We start from the raw sequence: 17897 nt of genomic DNA on the forward strand, positions 1-17897 counted from the left end.
GTAATTATTTCTTGCCCTTTTTCAGAGGCGTAACACAAGTGACCTCTACTGCTCAGTAGAAGCAAAAAACACAAAAGAGGAACAAACCAGAGCAGGATCAGCTGGTCTCTGTACAACACCAGTGATGTGTGTTTCCTCTGCAGATGAAGGTGTGTGTGTGAGCTGACGTGGACGTGAATTCAGCAGAATGGACCAGTGTGAGGACGGAGAGGAGGGAGTCCCTCCCTCTAAAACCTCTCTGTGTGGGGAACATGAGAGTCGGAGCAAAGCTCAGAGGTGAGATGAGCATCTAACTGTCCCTGACTCTTCTGCATGTCAGAGCTCAAGACTCACATCACCAAACATCATTATTACAGGAATCAACCTGGACCTGGACCTGGACCTGGACCTGGACCTGGACCTGGACCTGGACCTGGACCTGGACCTGGACCTGGACCTGGACCTGGACCTGGACCTGGACCTGGACCTGGACCCAGCTGTGTGTCGTTGAAGAGTGACAAGTCAATGGAATATATTATTACCTTCAAAGGAGACCAACGTTCTGCTGTAAAGAGGTGAGTGTATCCAAACGCCAAATATTTGTTTAATACTTTTTAAATAGACTAAATATTTTTATCTGTATAACTTATTTTTCATTTAAATAGAATATTTACATTTAACTGTTGTCTTCTATCAGGGTCCATCAGAAAAGAGACTCTCTTGAACATGAACCCAGCTGTTTGTCCTTGAAGAGTGACAAGTCAATGGAATATGTTATTACCTTCAAAGGAGACCAACAGTCTTCTTCAGAGAGGTGAGATGTATTTAAACGCATTAAATGTATTTAGATCAGTCCTCATGTTAGGAAATGTCCACATGTTTCTTCCTGAGTAGATCGTGTAGTCCTGGACCCGTGTGGTCCTCCATCACCTGATGGTGATCTGAGCTTCCTCCTCATAGATCTTCATCTCCTGTCAGGAGCTTTTTCCTCTGGAGGTCTCACCTTCCAGAGGACTGATCTTGATGATGATCCAGAGTTCCTCTTACTGATCCTGATGATGATCCAGAGTTCCTCTTACTGATCCTGATGATGATCCAGAGTTCATCAGCTGCTTCATGTCTCCATCCATTGTCCGTCTTCTTGATGTCGTAACTTTTCTTGGAGCAGAACTGGATCTTGTGAATGTGTGAATGAGCAGAGCTCTCACTGAGGTCATGTGTACGTCCTTGTTGGATCAGCAGGACTAGTAAACCTTCACCACCACTGATGGACTGTCCTCATCCCAACAGGACTTCATGGACCTTCAGCTGGTGTTTGTGTCTGTGAGGACAGACATGATGTGAGCTAATTATTCCTGGTTCCTCCACAGAGTGGACCAGCAGATCTCAGAGCCTCCCAGCGGTCCGTCTGTCCAGCAGCATCAGACCCAGCTGGACTCCATATTTCAGGTCTGTACATGAACAACAACTGCTTCTCCACCTGTTCTGTTGATGTTTGTCTCCATTCAGGGGTCTGTTTCACAAAGCAGGTTTAGTGAAAACTCTGAGTCTGTTAACCCTGAAATGAGGGAAACTCTGAGTTTTCCATTTCACAAAGGGAGGTAACTCAAACCAGAGAGAGAGAGGTAACTCTAGCCTGTTTCACAAAGAGAGGTAACTTAACTTAACTTAACTCTCGGTCAGTTACCGTAGTAACAGACGCTCTGAACCTAACCTGGTCGGGACCAGGTTTATTTCAGCGAACCTGGAGTTTCTCTCTGTCTCCTCCCTCAGTGGCGTCAATTCAGCCAATGGGTCTTTACGCAATACACATCCGTTTTCTGCACCACGGACAGCAAGCGGCAGAGTTAGAGAGCAGAAAAGGCTTATCTAACAAACGCAATTTAACTCGTTCACTTTATTCACTATGTCAGTGCAACAATATCACAGGGACATCCCAGTTTAACTTCAAACAGTTAAAGTCCAAATGCAAAAAGGAGAGGGAGAGTAAAAAAAAGTCAAATATTTCCCCTTAAACAGATTTATAAGAGGGTAGGGTGATTTGATATCTTACTTTAAAATGAACTTGCATAATTAATCCATCAGTGGCTAACAGCCTCGTTAATATCTTCTGCTGCTGGGGAAACATTGGACCCATCACTTGCCTTCTTTCTTTTTTTTTTTATTGCGTGGTTGTCTGCTTCCTTTTCATTTTTGTAAGTTAGTAACACTGCAGATCGCGCTAAAAACCAGATTGATAGCGACCACTGTCGTCAGGGACGCTGGGACATTTCAACATATGAGGGGGATATACAAGTGTTGGGAAAGATAATACCTAGTGAAATCCATCATGTTGTTCTGATATGCATTTGTAGTTATTTTATATGTATTAATTAATAGAATACATCAATATAAATAGACACAGAGTCTTTCCATAAATGTACTAAAAAAAAAAAAAAAAACATTTCCATTTTCCCCTGAAGCCGAGGTGTGGCGGCTGCCGTACCCAATTGACGCCCCTGATCTAAATGACAATAAAATGTCATTTAATACCATTCCACCACTGTTTTCATCTGTAATATTAAAAGACAGTGTGCTTAAATGTTAAATGAATACTGCATTCAAACTTACACATTGACTCGGGCAGCAACTTTCTCCAATTGTCTCCTTTACTGCGACAGCTGTGTTTTTTTTTCTGAAATATGCTCTCATACTCGCCATATGCACGTATTAACACTTCTAACTCCAGTGGTGTGAAGTATGTGGATCTTGAGATTAGGGATGTTAATAATTAATCGATTTTCAATTAATTGCCGTTATGAAATTACCCGATTAAAATTAACGATTACAATTAATCTATTTATTTATTTATTTATTTTTTTCGTTTAATTTCACCAGCTGGTATTACGCCCGGACCACATTTAATGCGACACAACACGCTGCCGCCGCGGCGCACACAGAAGAAAGAGACGGCGGATATGTTTGGTTTTAGTAATATCATGCTCAGGCAATGAGTCTGCAATGGCCCAGACGGGAGACACATGTAGCTCTGTGCTTAACTTTTATTTTTAATCCACTCTATATTCTTCTGGTTGTTCTCCGACATGCTCCGCTAAAGCCTGATTTATGGTTCCGCCTTAAATCGCCGCCGTAGCTTACGGCGTAGGCTCTGCGTCGTTGTAACGCGGAACCATAAATCAGCCTTCACCCGGTACATACATAGGTTTCTCTAAACATCTGTCCCCGCTACAGTTTTAACTAAAAGAAAATGTGCTCCAATACAGCAGGTCTCATAATTTTATTTTGAACACTGCCAAAACTCTAACTTAAAACGTAACTAGAACTTAAAATTGGCTTGACACAAATTACACTATTATGGCTGCTGCTACTACTAATAGCCTTGAAGTGCACTTTATATTATATTTCTTGTGGTACAAAAATGTCTTTTTGTTACTTTTGTATCAAATAAATATTTGATTAATACATTAAAATGTCCTTTGTATTTTATATAAGCAAAAAAAAATATGTTTGTATCTCAGATGGGGGAAAAACGCCGCTTATCAACTAATCGATGATCGATCGATAAGGTTATCAACTATCAATTAATGAAATAACCGATAATTTGCATCCCTACTTGAGATGCAAACTAATGTTTACTCGAAGGGATTTTGTAAATTGAAATGTTAAATAAAGTTTAAAAAAAAAAAAGAAAAAGTATGTGGATCTTTTGTTGTCGCCGGTTGCCATGGTGAATCGTTGTATCAGGGCTCCATTAATGCTGGCTTTTGATAGTTGTGGCGCACGTGCTTAACTCCAGGTGAAACTACTTAGAGTTGAGTAAATTAACTCAAATCCGCTGTTCTGGAACCGAAAACTCAGAGTTTCCGATCTCAGAGTAGATCAACTAAGAGTTCAGGATTAGACTCAGAGTTTGTTGAACCTGCTTTGTGAAACGGACCCCTGGTCTCTGGAGACCAGTGGACTGTCAGTCTGTCCATCATGGACCTGATGTTTGTGTCTGTGGTTTCAGTCTGATTGTGTCCTTCATGTGGTCTTCTGCTCCAGCTGCTGGAGGACAACATTGTCATGTTTGTGAAGAACGAACTGAAGAAGATCCAGAGGTGTCTGAGTCCAGATTACCCAGAATCCCTAGAGCATCTGTTGCAGGGTGAGGATGAAGAGCAGAGGAGCAGCAGAGAGGCGTTGGTGAAGATCACAGTGAACTTCCTGAGGAGAATGGAGCAGGAGGAGCTGGCTGAGCGTCTGCAGAGCAGTAAGAGGATTTCTATGAACATTTAAGCTGCTGGATAAATGACCCAGAATGCCTCAGGAGACATTCACACAAACCACATTCACAGATCAGCCAGAACATTCACCCCCTCATGGTACCAACCCCCCCTAGGGTAGCACCCTCCCTGTGCAGGACAGCATTAATATGTTTAACCCAACAACACCACAAGGTAACTGGAAGATTTCAGTCCAGGTTTTTCTCTTCCAGGAATCCTGCTGAATTCCAGATGGTCTTGATGGTTCTACAGATTATTTGATCAGATCATCAAATCCTAAACCTGGAAAATCCACTTCACAGACACAACAACAATAACAAGAACACAACAACCCAAAAACCCACAACCCATCAGGGCTGTACTGCTAACATCCTGGTACTAGAGACTCCAGGACCCCAGATGTTCTTGTCACTTCCACGTCCTGAATGTTTAGAGGTGTTTTGGTGGTAAAAGTGATTCTACTCAGTATTGTACAGATTACGTACAATAGACACGTTAGAGCTGATCAGTGTCGGTTCACATCCCTATTCTTTAGGAGAATTAAGTTGAACTTTATGAAACACTAATTGTTTTTTTTTCACTTTTATTAAGGTACTTTTGCTAAAGTGTGTAAAAAGCAGCTGAAGTCTGAGCTGAAGAAGAAGTCCCAGTGTGTGTTTGAGGGGATCATTAAAGCAGGAAACCCAGCCCTTCTGGAGCAGATCTACACAGAGCTCTACATCACAGAGGGAGGGACCGGAGAGGTCAACCATGAACATGAAGTCAGACAGATTGAAGCAGCTTCCAGGAAACCAGGCAGAGCAGAAACAACCATCAGACAGGAAGACATCTTTAAATCCCCACCTGGAAGAAGAGGACCCATCAGAACGGTGATGACGAAGGGAGTGGCCGGCATCGGGAAAACAGTCCTAACACAGAAGTTCACTCTGGACTGGACTAAAGGCAGAACCAACCAGGACATCCAGTTCCTGCTTCCATTCACCTTCAGACAGCTGAATGTGCTGAGAGAGGAGAAGTTCAGCTTGGTGGAACTAGTTCATGCATTCTTCTCTGAAACCAGAGGAATCTGCAGCTTTGAAGAGTTCCAGGTCGCGTTCATCTTTGACGGTCTGGATGAGAGTCGACTTCCTCTGGACTTCCACAACTCTACAGTCGTCAGTGACCCCAGAAGGTCCACCTCAGTGGATGTGCTGCTGACAAACCTCATCAGGGGGAACCTGCTTCCTTCTGCTCGTCTCTGGATCACCACACGGCCCGCAGCAGCCAATCAGATCCCTCCTGAGTGTGTTTCCATGGTGACAGAAGTCAGAGGGTTCACTGACCCTCAGAAGGAGGAATACTTCAGGAAGAGGTTCAAAGAAGAGGAACAGACCAGCAGGATCATCTCCCACATCAAGACATCACGGAGCCTCCACATCATGTGCCACATCCCAGTCTTCTGCTGGATCACTGCTACGGTCCTGGAGAACGTCCTGGAGAAAGTCCTGGAAACCAGAGAGGGAGGGCGGCTGCCCAAGACCCTGACTGAGATGTACATCCACTTCCTGGTGGTCCAGGCCAAACTGAAGAAGGTCAAGTATGATGGAGGAGTTGGGATGGATCCACACTGGAGTCCAGAGAGCAGGAAGATGGTGGAGTCTCTGGGAAAACTGGCTTTTGAGCAGCTGCAGAAAGGAAACCTGATCTTCTATGAACCAGACCTGAGAGAGTGTGGCATCAATGTCAGAGAGGCTTCAGTGTACTCAGGAGTGTTCACCCAGATCTTTAGAGAGGAGAGCAGCCTGTACCAGGACCAGGTCTTCTGCTTCATCCACCTGAGTGTCCAGGAGTTTCTGGCTGCTCTTCATGTCCATCGGACCTTCATCAGCTCTGGAGTCAACCTGCTGGAGGAACAAAGAAACACAGAGACTGAGCTCTATCAGAGTGCTGTGGACAAGGCCTTACAGAGTCCCAACGGACATCTGGACTTGTTCCTCCGCTTCCTCCTGGGTCTTTCACTGGAGACCAATCAGAACCTCTTACGAGGACTGCTTGAACCAAAACAAAGAAGTTCACAGAACAATCAGGATACATACAAAACAGTTGAATACATCAAGAAGAAGATCAGTGGGGATCTGTCTGCAGAGAGAAGCATCAACCTGTTCCACTGTCTGAATGAACTGAACGCTGGTTCTCTGGTGGAGGAGGTCCAACAGTCCCTGAGGTCTGGACTTCTCTCCACAGATAAACTGTCTCCCGCTCAGTGGTCAGCTCTGGTCTTCATCTTACTGTCATCAGGAGAAGATCTGGAGGTGTTTGACCTGAAGAAATACTCAGCTTCAGAAAACGTTCTACGGAGGCTGCTGCCGGTGGTCAAAGCCTCCAAGAAAGTTGTGTAAGGACGAACACAGACACATCTGTTTTAGTTACAATCACATGTTGTGTTCTTGGAGGAAACCAGTTAAATTCACTATTCAACTAAGTTCAGGTTCATGTGGGACCAGTTCTCATCAATGATTCATCTCAGGGAACTGTACATGCAGAGAAGAGAAATGCAGCGATCACTATGATCCATGCTCCTTGATTATTATTTGAAATAATAAGCATTTATTGATATATCATTTATTTTTTTGTTAAATGACAATCAACTTTTAAATAACCCCATCATTTCTCTTTAATCTCCTCTGCAGGTTGAGTGGTTGTAACCTCTCACCGTACATCTGTGCAGTTCTGTCCTCAGTTCTCAGCTCTCAGTCCTCCAGTCTGACAGAACTGGACCTGAGTCACAACCCCCTGCAGGATTTAGGACTGGAGCAGCTGTGTCCTGGACTGGAGAGTCCACACTGTCACCTGGAGTCTCTCAGGTTAGAATCCACCAAGTGTTCAACTGGTGACCGTTAGAACTGTTTGTTTGGTTGTTTTATTAGATCCCTGTTAGCTGCTGACCTTTCACAGTAGTTTCTCTGGGGTCTCGTCAGAATCATCAGCTTGAAGGTATTATCCATGATTTTAGAGAGCTAGTAAGATTTGAAAGTGGCACCTCCTCTAAGCCCCGCCCCCTCCTCCCCCTCCCGTCAGCGCTCCGTCCAAAGCCACGCCCCCACAAACTTTGGGGAACGCGCATTTGCAGGAGTCCAGTTTTCCAGGACATTTTGGACAGCACATTTTCAACAAAACTACCCCATGTCTCATTCACCTGTAAGCAAGGCCGGTTTTAGGGGGGGCAGGGGTGGGCTGTGCCCACCCAAACGTGCATCCTGCCCACCGGCGTCTCCATCCCGGCAAGAGTGGAGAGAAGAGAGAGTGGAGAGCGGCTGGCGGTGCGCTGCAGGCTCTAGAGCCACAGCTACGGCATAGGCTACGGCGTACCCTACGGCGTACCCTACGGCGTACCCTATGGCGTACCCTACGGCGTAGCTGTGGCAACAGAGCCTGCACGGCACCACAGCGCTCCGCCAGCAGCACTGGCGCTCTCCGCTCTCGCCGGGATGGAGACGCCTCCATCCCCACGGACCCCCATACTGCTTCCAAGCAGGAGCTGCTGCAGCTCTTCAGTGCGGCTGCACGTGTCCCTGTGGGCTGCTGCTGCTGGGCGGAGAGTCCTGCAGCAGCAGCCCGGACCGCTCTGCTCCCCGCTCTCACACACAGCGGGGACCGAGGCGCTCTGGAAATAACTACATAATAACTACATACTGGGGGTCCGTGGCAGAGGGGAGGGAGGGGGGGGGTTACACTGGGACACTGTGAGCCCCGGAGGACCCGTGGGAAGTGAACACGTCGGGCTGGAAGCGAGTGCACGCATGGGACAGGGGGGGGGGGGGGGGGCGGCGTGGGCGGCATGAAGGCATCTGATTGGTTCTTTCCCCCCCTGCCAAGCCTCTGGTCCTGGACCAATCTGTTTCATTCGGACCAAATGAAACAGGGCTTAGGGCGGGGCTTAGATGAGGTGCCACTTTCAAATCTTGCTATCTCTCAAACATTGAATACCCTAACTTTAATTACAACATTATCATTAATTAAAGCTGCAAGCAGCGATGAACGGGCCCTCGCACTCACGGCCACCGCCCCCCATAAGCATATCAGTAATGACACCACCCACGACTTCCTATCTCAAACCATTCAAAAGTTATAGCAGAAAAAAGGGACAACCAATCAGAAGAAGGGGCGGGGCTAATTCAGGCCAATGAAGGTCAAGGACTCCATACAGAGTCTGATGACACCACCCACGACTCTCTATGTCAAACCATTCCAAAGTTATAGCAGAAAATTGGGACAACCAATCAGAAGAAGGGGCGGGGCTAATTCAGGCCAATGAAGGTCAAAGACTCCATACAGAGTCCCATGACACCACCCACAACTTCCTATGTCAAACCATTCAAAAGTTATGGCAGAGAAAAGTATTCTAGGGGGCGCTGTTGAGCCATTAGGCCACACCCATTAATGCAAACCATGAAATATCACATTTATCGCCAAGTCTGTCTTGCATGCCAAATTTGGGGACTTTTGGAGAACTATCAAATATGGACCAATCAGATTTCAAAATGGCCGACTTCCTGTTCGGTTTGGGCCATGGCTCCAAGAGACTTTTCTTTAAGTTGTGCCATGATACAGGTGTGTAGCGATTTTCGTGCATGTACGTCAAACCGTATCGTGGGGCTTGAGGCACAAAGTTTTCCGGGGGGCGCTGTTGAGCCATTTTGCCACGCCCATTATTGCAAACCATGAAATATCAAATTTATCGCCAGGCCTGGCTTGCATGCAAATTTTGGTGCCTTTTGGGGAACTATCAAATATGGACCAATAAGATGAAGGGGCGGCGCGCTTTTTGGCGTCTAGCGTCGCCACGGTAACACTTTTGAAAGAGAAAAGTAATGCGTGTAGTCGCAGGATGGAGACGCACATTTTGATGTATAACACATCTGGGTTCACGATACGGTTCGGGCCGTATTAATTCTCGAAGGAATGGCATATATTGCTCCAAAATTACGTGATTAATTCAGAATGTTCAAAATGGCCGACTTCCTGTTCGGTTTCGGCCATGGCGCCAAGAGACTTTTCTTTAAGTTGCGACATGATACAGGTATGTACCGATTTTCGTTCATGTACGTCACACCGTATTCTGGGGCTTGAGGCGCAAAGTTTTTTCGGTCTGAACCAACCAGATGAAGGGTGGGCGCGCTTTTTGGCGTCTAGCGTCGCCACGGTAACGCTTTTGAAAGAGAAAAGTAATGCGTGGTGTCGCAGGATGGAGACGCACATTTTGATGTATAACACACTTCAGGGCACGTTACGGTTCGGGTCGTATTAACTGCCGAAGGAATGGCATAAATTGCGCCAAAGTGACACGATTAATTCAAAATGGCCGACTTCCTGTTCGGTTTGGGCCATGGCTCCAAGAGACTTTTCTTTAAGTTGCCCCATGATACAGGTGTGTACCGATTTTCGTGCATGTACGACAAACCGCATTGTGGGGCTTGAGGCACAAAGTTTTCAAGGGGGCGCTGTTGAGCCATTTTGCCACGCCCATTAATGCAAACCCTTAAATATCAAATTTTTCGCCAGGCCTGACTTGGGTGCAAAATTTGGTGACTTTTTGGGCACGTTTAGGGGGGCAAAAAGGCCTTCCTTTTGTCAGAACAATAAGAAGAAGAAGAAGAAGAAGAAGAAGAAGAAGAAGAAGAAGAAGAATTCCTACAGATACAATAGGGCCTTCGCACTGAAGGTGCTCGGGCCCTAATTAAAATACATACAGTGCCTTGCGAAAGTATTTGGACCGCTTGAACTTTGTGACCTTTTGCCACATTTCAGGCTTCAAACATAAATATATAAAATTTAAATTTTTTGTGAAGAATCAACAACAAGTGGGACACAATCATGAAGGTGGAATGAAATGTATTGGATATTTCAAACTTTTTTAACAAATTAAAAACTGAAAAATTGGGTGTGCAAAATTATTCAGCCCCCTTAATTTAATACTGTAGTGCCACCTTTTGCTGCGATTACAGCTGCAAGTCGCTTAGGGTATGTCTCTATCAGTTTTGCACATCGAGAATTTTTGCCCATTCCTCCTTGCAAAACAGCTCAAGCTCAGTGAGGTTGGATGGAGAGCGTTTGTGAACAGCAGTTTTCAGTTCTTTCAACAAATTCTCGATTGGATTCAGGTCTGGACTTTGACTTGGCCATTCTAACACCTGGATATGTTTTTGTGAACCATTCCATTGTAGATTTGGCTTTATGTTTTGGATCATTGTCTTGTTGGAAGACAAATCTCCGTCCCAGTCTCAGGTCTTTTGCAGACTCCATCAGATTTTCTTCCAGAATGGTCCTGTATTTGGCTCCATCCATCTTCCCATCAATTTTAACCATCTTCCCTGTCCCTACTAAAGAAAAGCAGGCCCAAACCATGATGCTGCCACCACCATGTTTGACAGTGGGGATGGTGTGTTGAGGGTGATGAGCTGTGTTGCTTTTACGCCAGACATAACATCTTGCATTGTTGCCAAAAAGTTTGATTTTGGTCTCATCTGACGAGAGCACCTTCTTCCACATGTTTGGTGTGTCTCCCAGGTGGCTTGTGGCAAACTTTAAACGACACTTTATATGGATATCTTTAAGAAATGGCTTTCTTCTTGCCACTCTTCCATAAAGGCCAGAAATGTGCAGTATACGACTGATTGTTGTCGTATGGACAGAGTCTCCCACCTCAGCTGTAGGTGACCTCTGACCTCTGCAGTTCATCCAGAGTGATCATGGGCCTCTTGGCTGCATCTCTGATCAGTCTTCTCCTTGTATGAGCTGAAAGTGTAGAGGGACCGCCAGGTCTTGGTAGATTTGCAGTGGTCTGATTCTCCTTCCATTTCAATTTTATCGATTGCACAGTGCTCCTTGGGATGTTTAAAGCTTGGGAAATCTTTTTGTATCCAAATCCAGCTTTAAACTTCTCCACAACAGTATCTCGGACCTGCCTGGTGTGTTCCTTGTTCTTCATGATGCTCTCTGCGCTTTAAACGGACCTCTGAGACGATCACAGTGCAGGTGCATTTATACGGAGACGTGATTACACACAGGTGGATTCCATTTATCATCATTAGTCATTTAGGTCAACACTGGATCATTCAGAGATCCTCACTGAACTTCTGGACACAGTTTGCTGCACTGAAAGTAAAGGGGCTGAATAATTTTGCACGCCCACTTTTTCAGTTTTTTATTTGTTAAAAAAGTTTGAGATATCCAATAAATTTTGTTCCACTTCATGATTGTATCCCACTTGTTGTTGATTCTTCACAAAAAATTACAGTTTTATATCTTTATGTTTGAAGCCTGAAATGTGGCAACAGGTCACAAAGTTCAAGGGGGCCAAATACTTTCGCAAGAAGCCAGGAAGCAGGGCCGGCAGAGCCGGTCCTGGAAAGACGCCCACTCTCCCCCACCGGCCATTTAGTCGACGGGGGCCGGCCCGCCCCACCGCACCATGGAGGTGCGGTGGGGCCACCGCCCCACCGGTGGCCCCACCGCACCTCCATGGGTGCCCCCGGCGCTGCCGGAGTCCCCAGGCGGAGGGGGAAATGGTTCAGCATTCCTCCTTTCATACTGACGACATAAGACATAGACACCGGAGAATGACTCCACCCCGCCGTCGCGCCCACCCGCGCACCCCCCGGCCAGGGGAGGCCCGCCACCTGGACCTGGCCCCACCCCCCCGGGGCCACCCCGGCGGACACCCCAGAGGCCCCAGAGTCCCCACAGACGCAGGGGCATGCGGCCCCCGCCCAGCGACGGAGGACCAAGGCAGCAATGTCCCCCCCAGCGCAGACAGCCACCCCCTACCCAGGCAGAGCCGGGCCCTCCGAGTGGGACCCCCACACCCACAGCCCAGCCCCCCCCGGAATGGACCGGAGACGCCGAGGCCACAACCCCCCCATCAGCCGCCACGAAGTAACCCCCCCATAGATCCCCAAGGCCCCCTCCGGTCAGAGACAAGGCCCCACCGCTACGCAATAATCACAGAGCAATAATCTACATTTGACAAGAACGATGCGTGTATCACCTGTTTAATCAAATCATTGGTCAACTTGTCTATTCCAGGACATTTGACTCTACAACATCCCCTAATACCTTCACTTCTGTTACTTGCTCTATCAAACATCACCCATAGTTAAGCATAGCACAGAGTAATTTCTTAATAAATGTTTTGAACCTTTTGCTGTGTTTGGCGGCTCTTATGGACAAAAGCGGTAGTGCTTTACCAGAAAGAACACTACATTTCCCATGAGCACCAGCGCGTACTGCCGGAAAGATCCTGTCCCCGTCGCGTGCATTTGTTTTGATAGCGAATGAAGAGAAATGAGGACGGACTTTCAAAACTACTTTTCTGTTTCACCAACAGAACAGACGGAACGCAAAAAAAAAGATGTTAAACTGCTGGAAAGGAACTGGAATTTACCGGGATACCTTAAACAAGGAAGCCAGGGAGCGGTATATGGAGAGAATAATGATTATTAACGGTTTGGGTTCATATGAAATCCCTATCAAAGAGTGGAGCTCCGATGAGGATTTACTGCCGCAGTTCTGCACAACCGACGTCTTAGGCTACCTTGTTTAGGAGTGTTTGGCAGCTGCTTTGGTAAATGTTTGACTCGCCATTTGTTTCAATAAATTAGTATAACATACAGTACATGTTTTGTATTACTCTTACTTTTCTTATCTTTTTTTTTTACTGCTATATTATGCGGAAGAGGCTCCAAGGCGTGAGCAATATTTTTGTTTTCCTCGTGAGATTATTTTTTTCTTCTGCAGCTACAAATAGAGTGAATATTTTTTCCTCAAAAAAATAGTTTTATCTGAAGACTGCTGCTTATCTTGATCGCACCGCAGAGAGCTGGCCAGCAACTGCGTTTAGCTGGAGAAGTGGGGAATAAAACCCATATGAATGATCCGACCCCGGTCTGTGTGAGTGTTTGTGCAAGGTTGTGGAAGGTTATGTTTGGTCGTTACAGCCGTGATCCAACCGAGCCGACGACTCTTTGTTATCTCAGATACTCGGCCTCCATGGTTCTGCCTCCAAGCAGGAAAGCGGTGAAATGTTAAACCATTAGCGATCTTTTGCCCACGTCTGTTATGTGTGGAGCTGCTGCAGCCACAACACAGCAACGGGTTACCAGCTCCTGCTGAGCTCTGCTCTCCGCCCATTTTCGTCTCGAATACGAATCGGGAAGGAGGGGGAAATGTCTGTCTTTAATTACTGCTTTTAAATTCTTACATTTTCAAGTCATTTTTGAAAATGTTTTTATGTTAAGCGCTTTGAGTTGTCTTGTACATGAAATGTTAAACACAAACTTTCCAAAATAACCCCATCATTTCTCTTTAATCTCCTCTGCAGGTTGAGTGGTTGTAACCTCTCAGGGAACATCTGTCCACTTCTGTCCTTAGTTCTCAGCTCTCAGTCCTCCAGTCTGACAGAACTGGACCTGAGCAACAACCCCCTGCAGGATTCAGGACTGATGAAGCTGTGTCCTGGACTGGAGAGTCCACACTGTCACCTGGAGTCTCTCAGGTCAGAATCCACCAAGTGTTCGGCTGTTGACCGTTACAACTGTGGTTGATATTGAAGGATTGTTGATGTGTTTCTGCTGATCCTCTGACTTTTCCTTCAGTGCCATCATCAGGTGAACACGAGGACAGAGTCAGCTTTAGTCTCAGAGCAGTTCTCTCAGAGTCTCTGTATGTGTGTCGTGTTGTGTGTCTGCAGGCTCTCAGACTGTCTGATCTCAGAGAAAGGCTGTGTTTCTCTGGTCTTAGCTCTGAGCTCCAACCCCTCCCACCTGAAAGAGCTGGACCTGAGCTGCAACCATCCAGGAGAGTCAGTAGTGAAGTTTTTGTCTACTGGACTGAGGCATCCCCGCTGGAGACTGGACACTCTCAGGTAGGAAGACAGAAGGACATCAGTGTGCTGGACTCTCCATCGTGTTGTTTTGTGGCTCATCATCTTTTATTAATTGCACAGAGTAAAATACAGATACCTGCACCCGACATGTGAATGCTAGTCCTGTTAGAAGAAGGTATACATTACAAGAGAGATGTGACCCTTTCATCCGCATTTACATGTTTTATATCCATCCATTCATTATCTTACCCGCTTTATCCCTTGCGGGGTCACGGGGGTCTGCTGGAGCCTATCCCAGCTCATTTTAGGTGAGAGGCAGGGGGTACACCCTGGACAGGTCACCAGTCAATCACAGGGCCACATATAAACAGACAAACCATGCTCACCATCACACCTACGGGCAATTTAGAATCACCAATTAACCTAATATGCATGTTTTTGGACTGTGGGAGGAAGCCGGAGTACCCGGAGAAAACCCACGCAAGCACGGGGAGAACATGCAAACTCCACACAGAAAGGGAGTCGAACCCGGGACCTTCTAGCTGTGAGGCAACAGTGCTAACCACTAAGCCACCGTGCTGCCACATGTTTTATATCCCCCTCTTCTCATCCTGTTCCTTCCAGCTGTTGGCCTCTTGTTACAAACCATTTCACTAGCAAGGACCACGCCATCAACAAGATACGTTTCATTGATTTATTGATGATGATGATAATGACGATGGCGATGACGATGGCGATGATGTTGGCAATGACGATGACAATGATGATGACGATGATGATCCATGGTTCGGTCGATGCGTTGTGCGATGAGGATGATGATGACAATGACGATGACGATGATGATCTATGGTTCGGTCAAGGCGTTGTGGGGAAGCTGGTAGGGAATCCGCTGCAGCGCCTGGGCAACGACGGACCCCCTAGGAATCTATGAGGTAGAGAAAGAGAGAGAAGAAGGAGAAGAGAAAGGGGTGGGGAGGAGGGGTGCAGAGAACGAGAGCGAAGAGGAACTGAGGGTTAGGTTAGTATTTGAAGGTATGCCGGAAGAGGCGTGGTGCCTGAAGAGGCGTGGTTGAGGCGTGGTCCTGCTCCTGAAACTCGCTGGTTAAGCTTCAATTCACTAGCAAGGACCATGCCATCAACGAGATACGTTTAATTGATTTATTGATGAAGATGATGGCAATGGCGATGACGATGGCGATGATGGTGGCGATGACGATGACGATGACGATGATTATCCATGGTTCGGTCGATGCGTTGTGCGATGACGATTACAATGACGATGACGATGATGATCTATGGTTCGGTCGAGGCGTTGTGGGGAAGCTGGTAGGGAATCCACCGCAGCGCCCGGGCAACGACGGACCCCCAAAACCGTGGATTATTTAAGGAGATGAGACTGAGCGGATCTGAGGTCGCTAAGATCTGAGCGAACGTAGCGATAATAAGTTTGGGAGGACCAACGGCCCATGAGCTGTATGAGGTGCTCTGGGATACCGTTGCGGGAGGCTTAAGTGGCGGAGTGACCGGAGTAGTGCGTGGGAGAGATGCCAGATAAGGAGAGTATATGACGGAAGTGATGGTGAAACCAGAATCTGGTGACGACTTGTCCCGACTCGGACACGAAAAGAGGATCTGTCAAAGATGTGCTCTGTGTTTTCCGGAATGACGAGTAGTTGGCCAGGGTCTCGAAAGTATTCAGTGGTGATTGGTCTTTGAAGTAGAAGACTGGTGTTGGTGAACCTGATTGATTGGTTCTGGAATGAGAAACGAGAAAGAGAGTCAGCGATGGTGTTGGAGTGACCAGGGACATGTGCTGCACGGAGGATATATTGATGTATGACTGAGTGCCAGACTAGGCGGCGGATGAACGGCATGATGGATGTGGAGTTGGAGCGTCCTTTGATTATGTCGACTACTGCGGGGTTGTCTGAGTGGACCATTCGTGGCCCCAGAGAATGGCGGCCACTGATTTATTGATATCAAGATGATGACGATGGCGATGACGATGATGATGGCGATGACGATGGCGATGATGATGGCGATGACGATGACAAAGACGATGACGATGATGATCTATGGTTCGGTCGATGCGTTGTGCGATGACGATGACAATGACGATGACGATGACAATGATGATCTATGGTTCGGTCGATGCGTTGTAGGGATATGTTGATGTATGACTGAGTGCCAGACTAGGCGGCGCATGAACGGCATGATGGATGTGGGGTTGGAGCGTCCTTTATTGATTATGTCGACTACTGCGAGGTTGTCTGAGTAGATGAGAATGGACTTGCGGGACCATTCGTGGCCCCAGAGAATGGCGGCCACGATTTATTGATATGAAGATGATGACGATGACGATGACGATGACGATGATGATCTATGGTTCGGCCGATGCGTTGTGCGATGACGATGACAATGACGATGACGATGATGATCTATGGTTCGGTCGAGGCGTTGTGGCCACAGATGATGGGATAGATCTCATAGAGAGCGGAAGAAGCCATGTGGTATTCGTTTGCAAGCTCTGAGGGCCATCCTGCTGCGAACCATCTGCCATCGTAGAAACCCCTAAAACCGATTGAAGGAGCGGCATCGGTGTATAGATTGATGTCGTGGGGGTGAGCCGGTTGGTCATCATAAAAGAAAGTGATCCCATTCCAGGTGGCAAGGAGGTTAAGCCACAAACGAAGCTCGGCATGGCTCGAGTCGTCTAGGGAGATGGGAGACATGAGAGACGGGACAGCAGAAGCGACGGACAGCAAGCGGGAGATGAAGGCCCGCCCTCGAGGAACAATGCGCATGGCAAAATTGAGGTGGCCCTGGAGGGAGAGGAGCCGGCATTCGGTGCAGCCTGGGGCCAAGAGGAAATTGGAAATGAGAAGACTGACTCGGTTGAGCTTTTCGGTCGGAAGAGAAGCCTGAAACAGATCTGTATTGAGAGTGATTCCGAGGAATTCGAGGGAAGTGGGGGGGCCCTCCGCTTTCCCAGCGGACGACGGAACCCCGAGTTCGGAGAAAACGGAAGTCAGAGTGACCAGGCCAGAAGCGGGTGGCGACGAGGGAGGGGCAACGACGAGGAAATCGTCCAAGAGATGGACGAGGAAGGGGATGCCGTGGCTGTTGGAGAGGATCCAGCAGAGGGCCTCTGATAAGGTGTCGAAAAGTTCGGGGCTGCTCTTGCAGCTGAAGGTGAGCCTGACTGCAAAGTAGAGATGCACCTCGCCAGCGGACGCCGAAGTATTGCCAGAAGTCTGGGTGAATGGGGAGAACCTTGGAAGCGCTGGTGATATCCACTTTTGAGAGCCACGACCCTTTCCCAGCGAGTGTAATGAGGGCGATGGCGTGATTGATGGTGGCGTAGTGAAGGGAGAAGTCTTCGCTTGGAATCAGGCTAGTGATGCTTGGAATGGAACTGCCATGAGACGTTGAGAGATCGATGATGATACGTTTCTTTCCTGAGTATTTCCTGGTTGCAATGCTGAGAGGGCTGATTCGAAAGTTCGGAAAGGGGGGATGAGTGAACCGGCCGATCATGGAGCCTTCTTTAGCTTCCTTGGCGAGCAAGCGATCGACTGACTCCGGCTCGTTTATGGCGGACAGTAGATTTTTGCATCCAAAAGATGAGGACGGAAGTGAGACAATGCCGGGTTGGAAACCTTCACTGAACCCTTTGACGAGGAACTCAATGAAGCACGGACTGGGGCGACCGCGGAGCGCCACCTCCAAAGCGGGAATGCCAATAGGTGCAGAGAGATGCTCACCCAGCCTCCGCAAAGCTGGGCCGCGCG

General features: G+C 47.5%; 1 protein-coding gene across 1 annotated transcript in view; it reads left to right on the plus strand.

The window, feature by feature from the left end:
- The window catches only part of LOC133420868 (NACHT, LRR and PYD domains-containing protein 3-like), a 42568-nt gene that overhangs the window by 5956 nt on the left and 18715 nt on the right, over positions 1-17897 (plus strand). Inside the window, exons 2-10 of the mRNA XM_061710740.1 lie at positions 144-276; positions 357-554; positions 677-793; positions 1350-1428; positions 4024-4231; positions 4836-6618; positions 6914-7087; positions 13603-13776; positions 13972-14145. Coding sequence (XP_061566724.1) covers positions 188-276; positions 357-554; positions 677-793; positions 1350-1428; positions 4024-4231; positions 4836-6618; positions 6914-7087; positions 13603-13776; positions 13972-14145 — 2996 coding nt within the window. The 5' untranslated portion in view covers positions 144-187. The remainder of the gene's footprint in view (positions 1-143; positions 277-356; positions 555-676; positions 794-1349; positions 1429-4023; positions 4232-4835; positions 6619-6913; positions 7088-13602; positions 13777-13971; positions 14146-17897) is intronic.

This window comes from Cololabis saira, chromosome 20 (genome assembly GCF_033807715.1).
Source record: "Cololabis saira isolate AMF1-May2022 chromosome 20, fColSai1.1, whole genome shotgun sequence".
Taxonomy (NCBI): Eukaryota; Metazoa; Chordata; class Actinopteri; order Beloniformes; family Belonidae; genus Cololabis; species Cololabis saira.